The 14,643-nt window shown below is 54.4% G+C and overlaps 4 protein-coding genes across 4 annotated transcripts; 2 read left to right on the top strand and 2 right to left on the bottom strand.

Moving 5' to 3' along the window:
- Nucleotides 1-1,748: 1,748 nt before the first annotated feature.
- On the top strand, nt 1,749-4,679 carry MAA_09063 (glycosyltransferase; the record flags this gene model as incomplete). Its single annotated transcript, XM_007827061.1, has 2 exons — nt 1,749-4,244; nt 4,491-4,679. The coding sequence occupies 2 exons, from the start codon at nt 1,749-1,751 to the stop codon at nt 4,677-4,679; spliced, it is 2,685 nt and encodes an 894-aa protein (XP_007825252.1).
- Nucleotides 4,680-5,468: 789 nt separating this feature from the next.
- Nucleotides 5,469-8,886, bottom strand: MAA_09062 (ABC transporter, transmembrane domain, type 1; the record flags this gene model as incomplete). Its single annotated transcript, XM_007827060.1, has 2 exons — nt 5,469-6,186; nt 6,284-8,886. The coding sequence occupies 2 exons, from the start codon at nt 8,884-8,886 to the stop codon at nt 5,469-5,471; spliced, it is 3,321 nt and encodes a 1,106-aa protein (XP_007825251.1).
- A 1,072-nt stretch (nt 8,887-9,958) lies between these two features.
- Nucleotides 9,959-12,006, bottom strand: MAA_11382 (glutathione-independent formaldehyde dehydrogenase; the record flags this gene model as incomplete). Its single annotated transcript, XM_011413376.1, has 2 exons — nt 9,959-10,735; nt 10,795-12,006. The coding sequence occupies 2 exons, from the start codon at nt 12,004-12,006 to the stop codon at nt 9,959-9,961; spliced, it is 1,989 nt and encodes a 662-aa protein (XP_011411678.1).
- Nucleotides 12,007-13,658: 1,652 nt separating this feature from the next.
- MAA_09061 (uncharacterized protein) lies at nt 13,659-14,216 on the top strand (the record flags this gene model as incomplete). Its single annotated transcript, XM_007827059.1, has 3 exons — nt 13,659-13,760; nt 13,852-13,903; nt 13,993-14,216. The coding sequence occupies 3 exons, from the start codon at nt 13,659-13,661 to the stop codon at nt 14,214-14,216; spliced, it is 378 nt and encodes a 125-aa protein (XP_007825250.1).
- Nucleotides 14,217-14,643: the final 427 nt, after the last annotated feature.

Here is a 14,643-nt window from a genome sequence, read left to right as displayed (position 1 = left end):
TGTGGGCGCTCGCCAACTTCTGAAGCAGCCGTCCCTGTCGCCAAAGCGCTACCTTGGTATACGGGAAACGGCGCGTTCAAATCGAGTGTAGCGCCAGGAACCCGTGGCCTGGTTTGCTTTTGTCCCAGAGGCCGGTCTCGCCAAGCGCGTGCGAAGCGCTGGCAAGCTTGCCATTATCCACCCACGCTCCTGACGATGGATTGCCTGTTGACCTGTCGTTGTCGTGCTTGCCGCCGTCGACCCCATCTGGGTGCTTTATTCTCCTAGTTTTCTTGTTTTTTTCTTCCCTTCTCTTTTCTTTTGGCCGATTAACCGCGGCAGAGCTTGTATCCACCGGGCATCGGCGGCCCGTGTGTCTTGCGGTGGCAGACATCTATTTTTGACCCGAGACAAACAGAGATCAACCCGGGGATGGTAATGGCGGGCAACCGTTCAATGAGTAGGATTAGTATCTTCAACGAGCACCGTTGGCCACTTTGAACGGTGTGCCGGCGCCTCAGCCCGCCCATTCGTTCGCTTCTCAGGGTTGATCAAGCTTGTCCTTGGCTTCAAACCACTCGGAGCCAGGCAGGGGGTGGGGTGCACCGAAGAAAAAACGTGGGTGGACTGGGCTGGGGTGGCCTTTATCCCCTTTCCACAACACACGCCCCTCTTGCATCCCCATGAACGAAGCGAAGCCCAAGACAATCCCCGAGCGGGTGTTGCAGGACACGATGCATCGTCCGCCAGCTTCACCCTCTGACTCTGGCCCATTCTTCCTGGACACCATGACACCATGACGCCAGGGCGCCAGGTCGCTGGGGCCCCATCCCTCTGCGCATCAGTGTAGCCCGCTGCCGTTTTCATGTTGCGTCGCTCGTATATCATTACTTCTGCTCGTCCCTCCTCTTGGCCGGGGGGTCCGTCCCGTCAAGATCGAGATGAAAGGGCTTCAGGTCTCCTGCTTTCCTGTCCGAGAGCTTCTGTGTGCCCTGGCGGAATTCCCTTTGCTCGCTACATCTCTGTCAAGGCATATCCGCCACGACAAAAAACGCCCAGAACAGGTCGTCTCCATCTTTAAGGCGAGTTCCGGTCTCGACGAGAGAATCTGGCAGCATCCAACCCACCCTCCCCCCCTGCCAGAGACTGTTCCTGGGCTCCAGGCGTGTGTGGGCTGTTGAGAAAAAAGATCGCACAGAGGCTACAGATCTTGTAAGTCCATACCCACCTCTCGTGCTGGTTGGACTTGGGATCCTGGATGCACGTCCGGGAAGACTGTTATCAGCGCCCACCATCTTCACCTAGGCCTCTCACGTCCTCTCTGCTTCTGCCCGCCTCACCGTCCCTTCTCTCTTTTATACCATCCCATCTCCCGTCCCTCTTTGGTCGTTGGCAGCCCGCTAAGTCTTCCGGTGCTGTCCCAGGCTGGTTACGCTTTGCCGACGATTCGGGATCCTCGCTCTCGTTTTATTACCACTACCTCGCTTCGTTGTGGACGAGTCCGGCCCGAGAACATTCGCTACCTCATCGACGTCCTTCGTTAGTCCGCAATTGTTTTACAGATACATAATATCCGGGCCGCCGCCCTCGTTAATTCGACGTCTTTTGGAATCCGATTGTTAGTATATAGTGAACGAGTCTGCTTTTAGTCCGGCAAACCGATCCATAGCCTTTCCTCGAGCCAACCGCCGCCGAGTCTCCTTGGAACAAAACATCAACTTTATCTGAGGGCGAGTTGACGCGACTCGAATCCGGGTCCAAAGCCCAACATGGGTCTTACCAACTACTTCAAAACTGGCAACAAGTCAGAACCTGCCCAGGCTCAGCTAGATGCTCCAACTTCGAGACCGATCCGGAGTCTGCAGCCTTCTTCGTTGTCGGACAGGCCACTATCTTCCTTTAACATCGGCGGAAACGACATGGAACTCCAGCCACCTACTCCTCGCTTCCATTCAAGGCCGCAGTCTAGCTCAGGTCGATCAGGACGATCCACACCGTCAACAGCAGGAAGTTCCATGTTTCTTGACGACATCAAGCACGAAGTCATGGTCAACTACCTGTACCAACAACAATGTTCCCAACTTTGGGTCAGTGATGGATCGGGGGAGATTGAAGGTGTCCTTCTTAGAAAAATCAGAGGCCACTACATGGCTTGCCCTCCTCAGCTTGGCAGCTCGCCGTTCGCATTGGCTTGCTCAGCCATGAATGTTCAGGCGGCCATGACTGTCAATTCTCGCGTTATCAAAACCTTCCTCCAGTGGTCCCCCGACGCTGTCGACGTGCCTTTGATGAACGGTTTGCGGGTCCAAATTCTGCCCACAATCGAGGATCTTCCTCGCGCGCGAAAACATCAATTTGCTGCTTTTGTCGCTTCTGAGGGTTTGCTAATCGTGTGGGACGATGACCCGCTACACCTTGTTCAGCGTGCCAAAGCCATTGAGTCGGAGCTCATGGAACTCGTGTGGAAGGCGGGCAATACAGATGATGAAGAGGACGAGAAAAGGGGAGGCAATATCGCCGAGGCCGAGATTGACGAGGAGAGCGGTGAAGTGAAGCCTGAAAAGCGACCCATCCACCTACAGAACACCGTCTTGGTGTCACTGACTCTTATCCTCGTGACCGTCTCCCTTGGAGCTGCCTGGCGTGAACTGGCCATTGAAGTCTCCGTCGATGGCAACTATGTTCGTTTGGCGCTCGTGGCCTTGTTCCCCATCCAAATCTTCTTTACTCTCTTCTTCGCCCAAGTCATTGTCGGCTGCTTGGCTCAGATCTTCGGCCCCATTCGGCAGCTCACCATCAACTCCAAGTTCTACTCGGCAAGACCTCCGCCTCGCCTGCAGACCCCCGTCTTGCCTCACGTCACCATCCAGTGTCCCGTTTACAAGGAAGGTCTGCAAGGCGTCATTATTCCCACTGTCAAGTCCATCAAGCAAGCCATGTCGACCTATGAACTTCAGGGCGGGTCAGCCAACATGTTTGTGAATGATGACGGTCTGCAGCTCATCCCAGAGGAGGAGCGTCATGCCCGCATCGAATTTTATGCCGACAACAGCATTGGCTGGGTTGCGCGTCCCAAGCATGGAGAGAACGGCTTCCAGCGTAAGGGCAAGTTCAAGAAGGCCTCCAACATGAACTTTGCCCTCATGATCTCTTGCAAGGTCGAGGAGAGGCTTCAGGCCATCAACCGTCCCCTTGAATGGAGTCAGCATGACGAGGCCCAAGCTTATGAGCAGGCTCTCAAGGATGTCCTGGAGGAAGATGGCCGCGCCTGGGCGGACGGAAACATTCGTGTTGGCGACTATATCCTTCTCATCGACTCTGATACGCGTGTCCCTGCCGACTGCTTCCTTGACGCTGTCTCTGAAATGGAGCAGTCTCCCGACGTCGGCATCATGCAATTCTCGTCCGGTGTCATGCAAGTTGTACACACCTATTTCGAAAACGGCATCACATTCTTCACCAATCTTATCTACTCGGCGATTCGGTACACCGTGTCCAACGGCGATGTTGCTCCCTTTGTCGGCCACAACGCCATTCTTCGCTGGTCTGCCATTCAGCAAGTTTCTTACCAGGATGAGGACGGCTATGACAAGTTTTGGTCTGAGAGCCACGTGTCTGAAGACTTTGACATGTCGCTTCGTCTGCAGTGCAATGGTTACATCATCCGTCTCGCGGCGTGGGCTGGCGAAGGCTTCAAAGAGGGCGTGTCCCTGACCGTGTATGACGAGCTTGCGCGATGGGAGAAGTACGCCTACGGCTGCAACGAACTGCTCTTCCACCCCATCCGCACCTGGCTCTGGCGCGGTCCCTTCACGCCCCTGTTCCGCCGTTTCCTCTTCTCCAACATTCGCTTCACCTCCAAGATCACCGTGGTGTCGTACATTGGAACGTATTACGCCATTGGCGCGGCCTGGATCATGACAACTGTCAACTACTTCCTCATGGGCTGGTTCAACGGGTACCTCGACAAGTATTATGTCGACTCTTGGAAGGTGTGGTTTTCCATCATCATCGTCTTCAACGGACTTGGAAATATCGCTCTCGCCGTGATGCGATATCGTGTCGGTGAGCGCAACATTCTGTACGCGCTTTTCGAGAACTTTAAGTGGACGATTATGCTGGCAATTTTCTTGGGTGGATTGTCGCTGCACGTCAGCCAGGCCCTGTTGGCTCACATGTTTGAGATCAACATGACTTGGGGTGCCACAAGCAAGGAAGCCGAATTTTCCAACTTCTTCATCGAGGTCCCCAAAGTTTTGAAGAAGGTGAGTTTTTACTACACGTCCTCACCTGGACACGTTTTTTTCCCTCCCTATCTCTTCATTCCGTACGCCGAGTGGGGGTGTTCTCGGAAGGATCCCCGTCAGGATTCGCTAGTTCGAGGGAGAGATGCCTCTTGGTATTGGAGTTCCACATTCCAATAGTTTCCACGTCACCCTTTCCAGAACTTTGAGGCTGCAATAACCGTGCCCGTGTGACGCATGACTTGCTAACGTACGATGGTCTTATAGTTTAAATTCTCCATGCTCTTCTCGCTCGTTGCCATTGCCGGCATGATCATCCTGGCAGTCGCCCCATTCGTCCCCCACGACTGGCGCATCACCGACTTTGTGGCCATCTTGCCCATGGCCACCGTTGCCGCGAGTCACTTCCTCCTCCCCTTGGCGCTGAACCCTGCCCTGATGACATTCTCATGGTAAAAAGGGGGACAAGGCCAAATTTATAAAATATTTATAATATCTGAAAGCCATACACTTTTTTTTGGCATCAAGTCATGTGTATTCATCAGACCTGTAGCAGGGCATTTCGAAGCCTCGTTGCTCTAGTGTCTATCTCATTTATTGTTCCTTTTTTCACTCATTGCATGGCCATAGACGGAATGGAGTTTTGTTTTTTGGGGTCCATCTTGCATGACGCGCTTGGACATCCTCTGGGTGGGCAATCTGGTATCGCCTGATTTACGCTCCTTAATTACCAAGTAACCTGGACGTGGGCAAGACGCGAGCAAGACATGGACAAGACGTGGGCAAGACGGACATATATGTAGTCGCTAGACGGTCGTGGAACCTGTCCTTTTTTTTCTGTCTAAAATTCAGCACTAATACTGACATTGGATGCGGCGAAGGGGGTACATTGTATTCGGGTATATATACTAGGTAGGCAGGGATGGGCGGTAGATGGAGGGCAAGTACATAAATACAGATGTAGGGCTTCAATTCACGCCATGTACACTTTTATGCGTTTCCGTCTGTGGCGGGTTGCGCGGCGTGAAGGGTGAGGTGCTGTGGTGGCACGAGCAGACGGATAAAGAATGAAGATGAAAAATGAACTTGCATTAGATGTACTGCGTAATCTATTCATCTATCGAAACAACTACTTTTTTCCCCATCCAAAACGCCTCTATTCCCACAATTTCATCTAAAAGTTCTATACTAGTCTAGAGTACGCAATGCAACAAGGAGAATAGGAACAGAAACCAGGCACAAAATTTAATTATCCTCGTCGTCGGTATCGGGAGGATGCGGCGTGCCCTTGGGGCTATTCAGCCAGTCAATGTGGCGCAGGCGCCTGCGGACCTCTCTCTCCTTGAGCTCCTTCTTAGTCATCTTCTTCTTCTTGCGGGCGCGGAACTTCATGTCCGAGTTGTCCTCGACGCCCGAGTTGACGGCGCTGCTGACGACGGAGCTGGCGGCGGTGCTGGCGACGGCGCTGCCGGGGCGCGAGTCCTCGAAGCGGTCGAGCGAGACGGCCGCGTTGGCGCGCTGCGCGACGCGCCCCTCGTTGACGTGCCACTGCTCCGAGCACAGGGCGCCGACGAACTCCTCGTTGTGCGAGATGAGGATGACGCCGCCCTTGAACTCGCGGATGGCGACGGCCAGGCCGCCCAGCGAGTCGCGGTCCAGGAAGTTGGTCGGTTCGTCGAGCACCAGCAGGTGCGGGTTGTTCCACATGGCGCCTGCAATGACCACCTTGACCTTTTGCCCGCCCGAGAGGGAGCCGATTTCATTGTGGTTGGCGATTTCCGGGTCCAGCCCCAGGTCTTCAAAGTGCTTGGAGATGACGGACGGCTGGAGCTCCCGGTAGCCGAGGCCCTCGCGGGACGCTTCGTGGTCGTCAAACTCTTGGACGAGCTTGTCGAAACCTAGTTCCGTGAGGGTCTCGCGAGAGATCATGGTGTTGTGCTTGGGGAGGAGGCCGCGCCATTTACTGCATGGCATGGTGTTAGTTTGCTGCTGCTGGTTCGTTGCTATTGTGGGATCGGATAGGGGCGTCAAAGGGAAAGGGGGAGGGTTGCTCAACTTACACTTCGTATTGGAACGTCTTCTTGTACTTTTGACGGCCGACAAGAGATTCAATCTGTCGGGGGGACTTGCCGTCCTTCAAATCAACCCACTTGTCCATCTGCTCGCGATCCTTGTCGGACAAGGCACGGGTCTGCTTCATGTGCACCTCTCGGTCATCACCGTGGGCATACCGCCATTGGAGGTACTGGTTGGGCGTCTTCTCGAGATGCATCTCCACGTGTTCGAGCGCGTGCTGCTTGATGTAGCCGATACGCAAGTTGGGGTGCTTCTCGACCTTGCCAGAGCTGGGGATGGTTTCGCCGGTGAGCAGCTTGATGAGAGTGGATTTGCCCGCACCGTTGGGGCCAATAATGGCCACGCGGGAGGACAAGGTGAGCTGGCACGAGACGTCTGACAGCGACGGTTTAGGCGCATTGGGATATGTGTACGAGACGTTGGTCATGCGAATAATGGCACGAGTCATCGACTTGACTCCCGTCAAGATTCCGGGCGGAGGGAACTTGAACTGCACGTTGGAGGCGGACAGCGTGTAGTAGGCCTTGGCTTCCGGGCGGATCTTTACAAAGGCAGCCAGGTTTCCCTTGTAGCAGGCAAGCTTCTTGCCGGGCTCGTAGTGATAGATATCCGTGGTGACATTGTCCAGGAATCCGGAGTCGTGGGAGACAATCAGACTGGTAATATCGGGATGAGACTTGAGGTAATTCTCGAGCCAGGCAATGTTGGCCACGTCCAGATGGTTGGTAGGTTCGTCGAGAAGGAGAACGTCGGCCTTCTTAAGCATGGCACGAGCCAAGGCAAGCTTCATCTTCCAACCGCCAGAGAGGGAGCCGACTTTTTGGGCCTGACGACCTTCGGGACCAGGAGTGAAGCCGAACTCAGTCAAGACTTCGGAGATGCGCTCAGTGCCCTGGGGTCCAATCTCGGGATCTTTTGCGACAAACTCGAGGATGGAAATATCAGCATCTTCGCCCTGGTTATGTTCGACGTAGCATGTGCGGAGAACATCCTGGGGAGGGAACCCCTCAAGCTTGCCATTGGCAATAGATCGCATCAGAGTAGACTTTCCAGCACCGTTGCGGCCACACAGACCGTAGCGATGGCCCTTGAGCAGGCGCAGGTTGGTGTGCGATAGAAGCAGCATACCACCGTACGCCAATGAAAAGTCGGCATTGACAATCTCGACCTCTCCGTCATCCTCCTTCTCGGGAACACCGTACCGGCGATGATCCTCATCAACATAGTGCTGCTGAATAGCGTCGGCAATATTCTGAGCCGCCTCAGGCTTCTGCAAAAGGGGCTGCAAGTAAGGCGCAATGCGAGCAGCAATGCGGTTGACAAAACGGTAGTTGACATCGGCGGCAACCATGTCACTGATATAAGGTTGAACCAGCTTGTAAATATCCTGCTGGGCAGCGAGACCACCGTTCTTCTTGATCTGCTCGTCCACAATCTTGGCGACATCGTCAAGGGTGGTTCTGGCTATGACCTCCTTGTCGTTGGCCATGGCCTTTTCCATAATGGCGAGAGCGCGCTCAGCAATTTCACGGACTTCAGGGAGCGAAGCACGATCGGCGACAGCCTTGATACCAGGTGAGAGCTTGGGCAAGAATGTTCTAGCCTCGATGGGGTCGTGGACCAGCTTGGTCAAGTTCTCGGTAATAACACAGGTCTGACGCAAGACCTCCTGTGCGGTATTGGGCGAGTTGAGCGAGCGCTCAAGGAAAGGCGTCAAGAGCGCCAAAACAGGCGAGGTCACAATGGCCACAAAGGTGGTCTGGGACAAGGCATGGATGGCCTTTTGAGTAGCTTGCGCCGAGGGGTGCTGCATAGTCTCGACCAGGAGCGGGATCCGAGGAGTAACGTCGTCGTTGGAGAGCAGCGTGGTAAGCGAGTTCATGGTCTGGACAGACTGCTTCTCAACCTCGGCCTTGAGATCGTGCATGCCAGCCTCGACAATAGGGATGAGCCCGGCAAGCTTGGCGCCCATGGCCTCGCGAAGAACATCCTTCTCCTCAGCCTCCTCCTTGCTGGCGCCAATGGCCAGCTTGGCCTTGTCGGCCATCTTCTGCAGCAGCTTGTACGCACCAACTGTGCCCTGCCACTTGCCCGTCTTCTTGTCCAAGTACTTGGTCAGGACAGGCAGCAAGCCGGTGACGAGGGCCTCGGCACTCAGGTTATTGAAGAGGGCATCGAGGCCATACTGAGCAGCCTCGCGAACGACGGCGCCCTTGTCGGCCAGTGCGTCCAGCGCACAAGGCACAAGGCCCTCCTCCTGGACGAGGAAGACGACCTCGGAAACGGCTTGTTTCGGGGGGAATCGCTCAAAGATGGCGCCCAGGAGGTTCTGACTGCTCTCCCTCTTGAGGCCATTCTTCTTATCAGCAGCAGCCTTCTTGACCTCGGCCAAGACACCGTACTGGTTCAGCCCTGCATAGCCGACCGAGTTGAGGAGCAGCTCGCACAGGCCGTAGCTCGCGTCGACAGAGGCGGCAGAAGTCTGGGCGCTGAAGATGGTGTTGATGAAGCCGGCGACGTCCTCCTGCGACGGCGGAGGGGCAGCGTCTTTGGACACCATGGTAGGTGGTGAGACGGGGTGAGGCATCGTGGGCGGCCTCGAGAAGTGTGTGTTTCCAGGCAGGGAAAACTCGAAGTTGGAAACCGGCAGGTGGTGATGGTTTTCGGTTTTTTTTTTCGTCTTCCGCCCCTCCTTCAGTCTTGTTGCCGTCTTTTTGTCGGAGTAACGAGTGAGTCCTTGAGCCGCGAGGGCAAATGGAGTTGTCGCAGTCTACAAGCGCTCTCTCTCGTGCTGCAGACCAAGAAAGAAAGAAAGAAAGAAAGAAGTAAGGATGGGGAGGAAGAATGTTTGCAAGGTAGCGCTACTAGTCAAGCCTTGCTGCAGCGCGCGAGTCTGCTGGCTGCTGAGACGGTGCGGTCAAGTTGAAGTGGACATGTGCATGTGGGCTTTGTAACACTGTTATTAGCCTAGTTGGGCCGCATGAACCAGAATTTTTTTGAAAATTTCCCCCCTTGTCCGCTTATCTGCTTATCTAAAGTACGCCGGTGCCGCCACCAGCTGAGCCCCATCGAGCAAGTACCAGACGCATCGTGTCGGAAACTTCCACGTGGGGCAGGCAACTGGTTGGCGTCGTGGGAATATGTCGCAGAATATTAGAGCCGAGTACTACACAGTGCTGCCGTGGATACAAGTAATATTCTTTGCCGAGAAGAGCATTCGCGAAACACACATCATCCACGCACGTCAAAGCTGGGATTTACGAAACATCCGCTTTATGCCCAGTGGCCATGGCCCATCCTCATGGCTCACCCCATATTCTATTTACATCCTCTCCGCTGCCTTCTCCCCAAATCTCCGCCACATAATAAAACTCAGGTCGCTGAGGGTATAATAGACAAAACACATTATATGATAATCCCCGTCCCTGTCCCGTCTCCTTCATAGACTCCCACCCGCGACGCTCCTCACCAAGATAACAAAATGAATACTTGGCCCTTGTTGGCCCATTACCTCCTCTTTCTAGTCGGATTAAAACAACGTCTTGGCAGATTAAGACAAATTAACGAAAGAAGCTTGTAGAATACAGTTGTGCTCCGAGATATGTGCACCGATAATGCAATCATCGCCAAAAAAAGGGGATACGGTTGCTAAGCGCCACCTATGATGCTCGGCTTTCTCCCCGTAAGGCCGCCGGTCCCTGAAATCCTCGTGAGCCTGGTGGCACCTCGTCCAACTCGAGACCTTGCGAGTTCTTCCGTGTCCGTAGGCTATAATGCTGCCCAAGTCGCTGATCCCCCGGTCGATACTTGCCCTTAAAGCGATAGTATCCAGGTGATCGAGGACGGCAAAGAACCGCAATCATGTTCTTAAGCCAATTGCCCTGGCTAAAAGCTCTATATCGTTCCTTCTTTGCAAACTTGTGCGAATTAATGTATTCTCGCGTCGTCTCCCCACGTGCCATGAGGAACAGGTGATAGCCCATCAATCCCCCCGGATACACAATCGAAAGAACTCCAATGATGACGAGGGCAAATGCGACCCGAAAATGATCGATGGAATCGCCAAACGAAATGCTCTCCCGCTTCATATGTATAAGAATTTGTGTCAAGCTCGTGCCGATCAAGTACGCGGCCAAAATTGTGGCCGATGTGACGAATGTAAAGAAGTAGCGGTAGTTGCGTTTTCCAACGCAGTTGTTTAGCCACACGCAGTGATGGTCGTGCGTCTCGACACAATTATCGCATAGCCGGCAGTGGTGAGCCCGAGGTGGCCGCCAAATATTGCAAGTCCGACAGTGCTTTATTGGAACTTCCATAGCAGCGGCTGAGATGTCAGCAGACTTGACCAATGTCCAGTCGTTGGTTGGCGGTCCCAGTCGAAGAGGGTCATCCTGGTCGGCAACTGGGGGGAATTGATGAAGGTTTCGGGGTAGAATCTGCGCCAAGTCAGCATCACATTACAATCACGGCAAGGGTTGATCGAGATATAACTCACGCCGGGGTCTGAAACAGAAGCATGGATAAAGGAAGACAGGCAGATATAGGTCAGATACGCAAACGTGATGGGAATAGCAGGCGAAATGTTGTGCCACAGCCACGGTGCTTCAAAGCCGTAAAACAAAGCACACGGAATAACGACAAATGCCCCGGTTGCAATATTGATGGGCGTGTGCTTAGTGTTCTGCCATCTACCGCCAAAGCAAAAGACTGTATTGCCATCAAAGTATTGATGAACACGACCCCGACTCTTTCTTTGCGAGTCTGTTGTCAACGGCCGAGGTCCCGAGTGCGATTCTGTCCTCGGGAATCGTGGCGATGAGGCCGTAGAGGAAAGCTTCTCGGCACCCGTGGTATCCCTATGCCGACTGGATTGTGCCTGCTCCATCTTTCCTGGCAGAAGAAAACTTGAGCGGAACGTTCTTGTCGACCTAACTGGACTGGAGAGGTTTGCGAGGTCCTTATAACTCTTGTCCACATGAACACTCAATTCCCTATTCTGGTCGGATGGTCCCTGGAGGGGTCGAACGCTGTCAGACATGCTCGCCGTTGGATAATGTCCCGTGGTCGGGCTCGCATTGGCAATAAAACGATCAAACCCCTCCTGGTCGGTCATTTCGGTGCCCCGTGATGGCGGGGGGCGCACACTCTGTCCCGCGCTGATTCTGTGCTGTAGCTGAGCAATGCTCTGGGTATTTTCGCCGCCACTCGCTCCGTCGATGAGGCTACCACCCATGTCTGTTTCATTGTCGTCGAGATTCGCGGGCGGCGGATGTAACTGCTGATTCATCGGGACCGGTCTCGAGCCAGCTCCCCGCTGTGCTTGTAGCTTCTGGGAACTCATGGGGCGAAAGAAGGCGCCAGAGGTCAGTGAAGGTACATGACTCCGCGTGGTCAAACTAGGTGCCCGTGCCGAAGCAATTGTGCTCGCAACACTTCCTCTCTTTGGCTGAAGCCCAGGTGCCAGACCCTTCCGCGTAGCCGGTCCTGCCCAGGTAGCCTTGGATGAGGTGCCGGTCCTGGCGGTTTCTGGTCGAGATGGATCGGCATTTTTGGCCCTTGGCTCGCCCCCATCATCGCTCGCAATGTCGGTCATTCGCGAGGAGACAACGCTCGAGGGTCGATGATTACTGCTGCCCGCAGAAGGAGGGGGAATGCCACTATTTTCTCCTGGTGACACGGCCCCGTCCGCCAGGTCTTGGGAGAGCATGATGGTGATGCTCTGTGCCTTGCGATCTCGTCTGTTGGCGCTACAGCATAACCGAATTTCCGTGTCGTGCCACAAGAGGCTTACTGTCGATGCTCAGGTTACCAAGCGGGCACGGGCGTGGCTGTTGCACAAACCCAAGGTCGGCCTCTCAAATTCAGAGAGTATATGTTGTGTCCGGCAAAGTGTCGCGATACGCGGCAGATCAATTCAAGGTGAGACGGGATGATGAGGTTGGTCGAGAAGAGTCGGGGAGATTGGTCGCGGGAGCAAGGTACATGTAGGTCGTGATGCAACGGTTGGCTAGACACGACGGCATCGAAAGGGAGCGACACGAAGAAAGGTGCAGCTGTGACAAAAGGAAGCACGGAGTAGAAGAGGGCGAAAGGGAGCGGACGGCGCAGGCCGATGGATGATGCGTCAGAAAAGAAGAAAAAGACGGGCTAACGACGATGTGCGTGTCAAGGATGCCAATGACGGTCGAGGAGTGCCGAAGAGGAAAAGAGGCCAAGGCGACGATGGAGTGATGGCAGGCTTGTTCCTTTTTCCGCGCCGCACCAAAGCCAGTGCGCCGCCCGCTAGTAGAGTTCAAATGTTCCAAAGTTGGCAAGCAGCCGGCCGATTGGCAGGAGTCAGAGGCTGAGATGTTCCCTCCTCTGCGCGCCGCTGCGACCAGGCGCTGGGGATGCCCATGCATTGTTCCCATGTCATTAAGGGGGGCCCAGCAGGCGTTGTGCATTGATCTAGGCCAAGCCAGGCAAGACACTTAGGCAAGCAACCAGATTTTACTCCGTAGAAAGCAAAGCAAAGCATTGACTTGACTTGACCAGAGCAGAGCACCAGGCCCCAACCCCCCCGGCACCTTGGCAGCCACAGCACTTGAGACTTGCCATCACAGTGATCACACAGTCAAAGCGTCTGGTTCAATTAGACCGGACGTGATTATTCACTTCAAGACCTACGGAGTACTCCGTGCTTCGTACCATCAAACGAGATCCTCCGTATTGCATGCATAATCCTCGGATCATCCGGCCCCGTCAATACCAAAACCGCCGCCGGCACTCATGCTGTCCAAGGTGCATCGCCCGGGGATCAGGACAGCATCAGGACAGTGTCCTCTCGTGCATCATCCCTCATGATGCCGCCGCGTTTACGGAGTACATAACAAGCACATCGGCCTGGCCGTGCGCAAAACAGCCGCCATCTCACGGCCAAGCAGCAAACCAGAAAGGAAGACAAGTCAAAAACAACACCAAAACACACATTTCAGGTGCAAAAACGTAGCCATGACGTCTTGCGCCCACATCACTCCGTCACTGACCCCATTCAGCCCTGCATGAAATCATAGATGCTCCGTACAGGTAGTACTACGTAGTACTTCTTCCAAAAAAAAAAAGACAAGGCGAAAAAAAAGGCCGTCGTGATTCCCCACGTGACATACTCACCAGGTCCTTCCCCCCATTGACCAATAGCATCTCTCGCAAGCTGCGTGCTGAAATCATACGACCGCCCGAACACACCCGGGCCGGTTTCCCCAAAGCCACACCAAAGCTCTCTGACTGACCTCACGGCTTTTCTTGCCTTGCAACCTCCACCCACGTTCCCCGGCCTCCGTCACTCCAACGCAAAAACCTCTGCACATCAACACCGCAACAATGGCCTCCCAGATCCCCCGACGCCTGTTCAGCACTACCGCCCGTCGCCTGCAGTCCAATGGCGACCTGAAGAGCGAGTCCAAGCGCAACCCCGAGCTTATGGTGCGTCCCTCAACAATAGCTGCAAAAAGCCCGCAGCTCAACTCCCCGGGAAAGCTTGCGCAACAAGACAAGTCAAACTAACACGTACAAGATCCTCGGTGGTGTCATGGTCGCTGCCCTCGGCGGAGCCGGCTTCTACTTTGGTATGTGCTCTCGCCGGGTCCCCCGTCTCATGTGTCAAAAAAAAAACTCCCTATACTCCGTACACATTGCTAAATATATCGACCGGCAGGCCGCTCTCCTACAAAGTCTACCTCCGAAAGCCCCGTCACCATCGCCAGCAGACCCTGGGAGGGCGAGGGCGAAGGCAAATACAAGTACCACCCCGGCGGTGATGTTTCCAAGGAACCCAAGGACGCTCCCAGCGCCCTGAATGTCGTCGTCGTGCCCAACGTCACGCTGCCCGCGGAGCTGCATGAGAAGTACAACAAATGGGGCAAGGAGGGATATCCGTAAACGGGCTGTGTGTTGAGCACGTGTAGAATTGAGAAAGAGGCGGAAAGGGCGGTAATCAAGCGTACAGAGGGAGACGGGAAAAAAAAGACCAGAAACCCCGACGAGAATTTCTTCGCAATGGGCTATTGACAAAAGAACCGGCAGGCTACATTATATCTTTAAGAGGGTGGCGTGTAGTTTGTCCATGTAAAGTTAGTGGTGCGATTGAGCATGGAACGAGCAACGGGTGGCCGAACCCGTTTTCAATATACAACGTTTTTATATTTCCACGACCTCGACCATGTCCAGCGAATTGTTGCTTGCCTTGGGATAGCCCAACTTCAGAGACGCTATGAAATTTCTCATGATGCATTAAGCGCCGCATTTAACCATGCCAATCACAAACACCTGGCTATCAAACAACTCCCCGAGTTCCCAATGTCACCCC

The sequence above is a fragment of the Metarhizium robertsii genome (genome assembly GCF_000187425.2).
Source record: "Metarhizium robertsii ARSEF 23 chromosome Unknown MAA_Scf_7, whole genome shotgun sequence".
NCBI lineage: Eukaryota > Fungi > Ascomycota > Sordariomycetes > Hypocreales > Clavicipitaceae > Metarhizium > Metarhizium robertsii.
The sequence above is the reverse complement of the archived record's forward strand: the minus strand, read 5'-3'. Positions and strand labels throughout refer to the sequence as shown.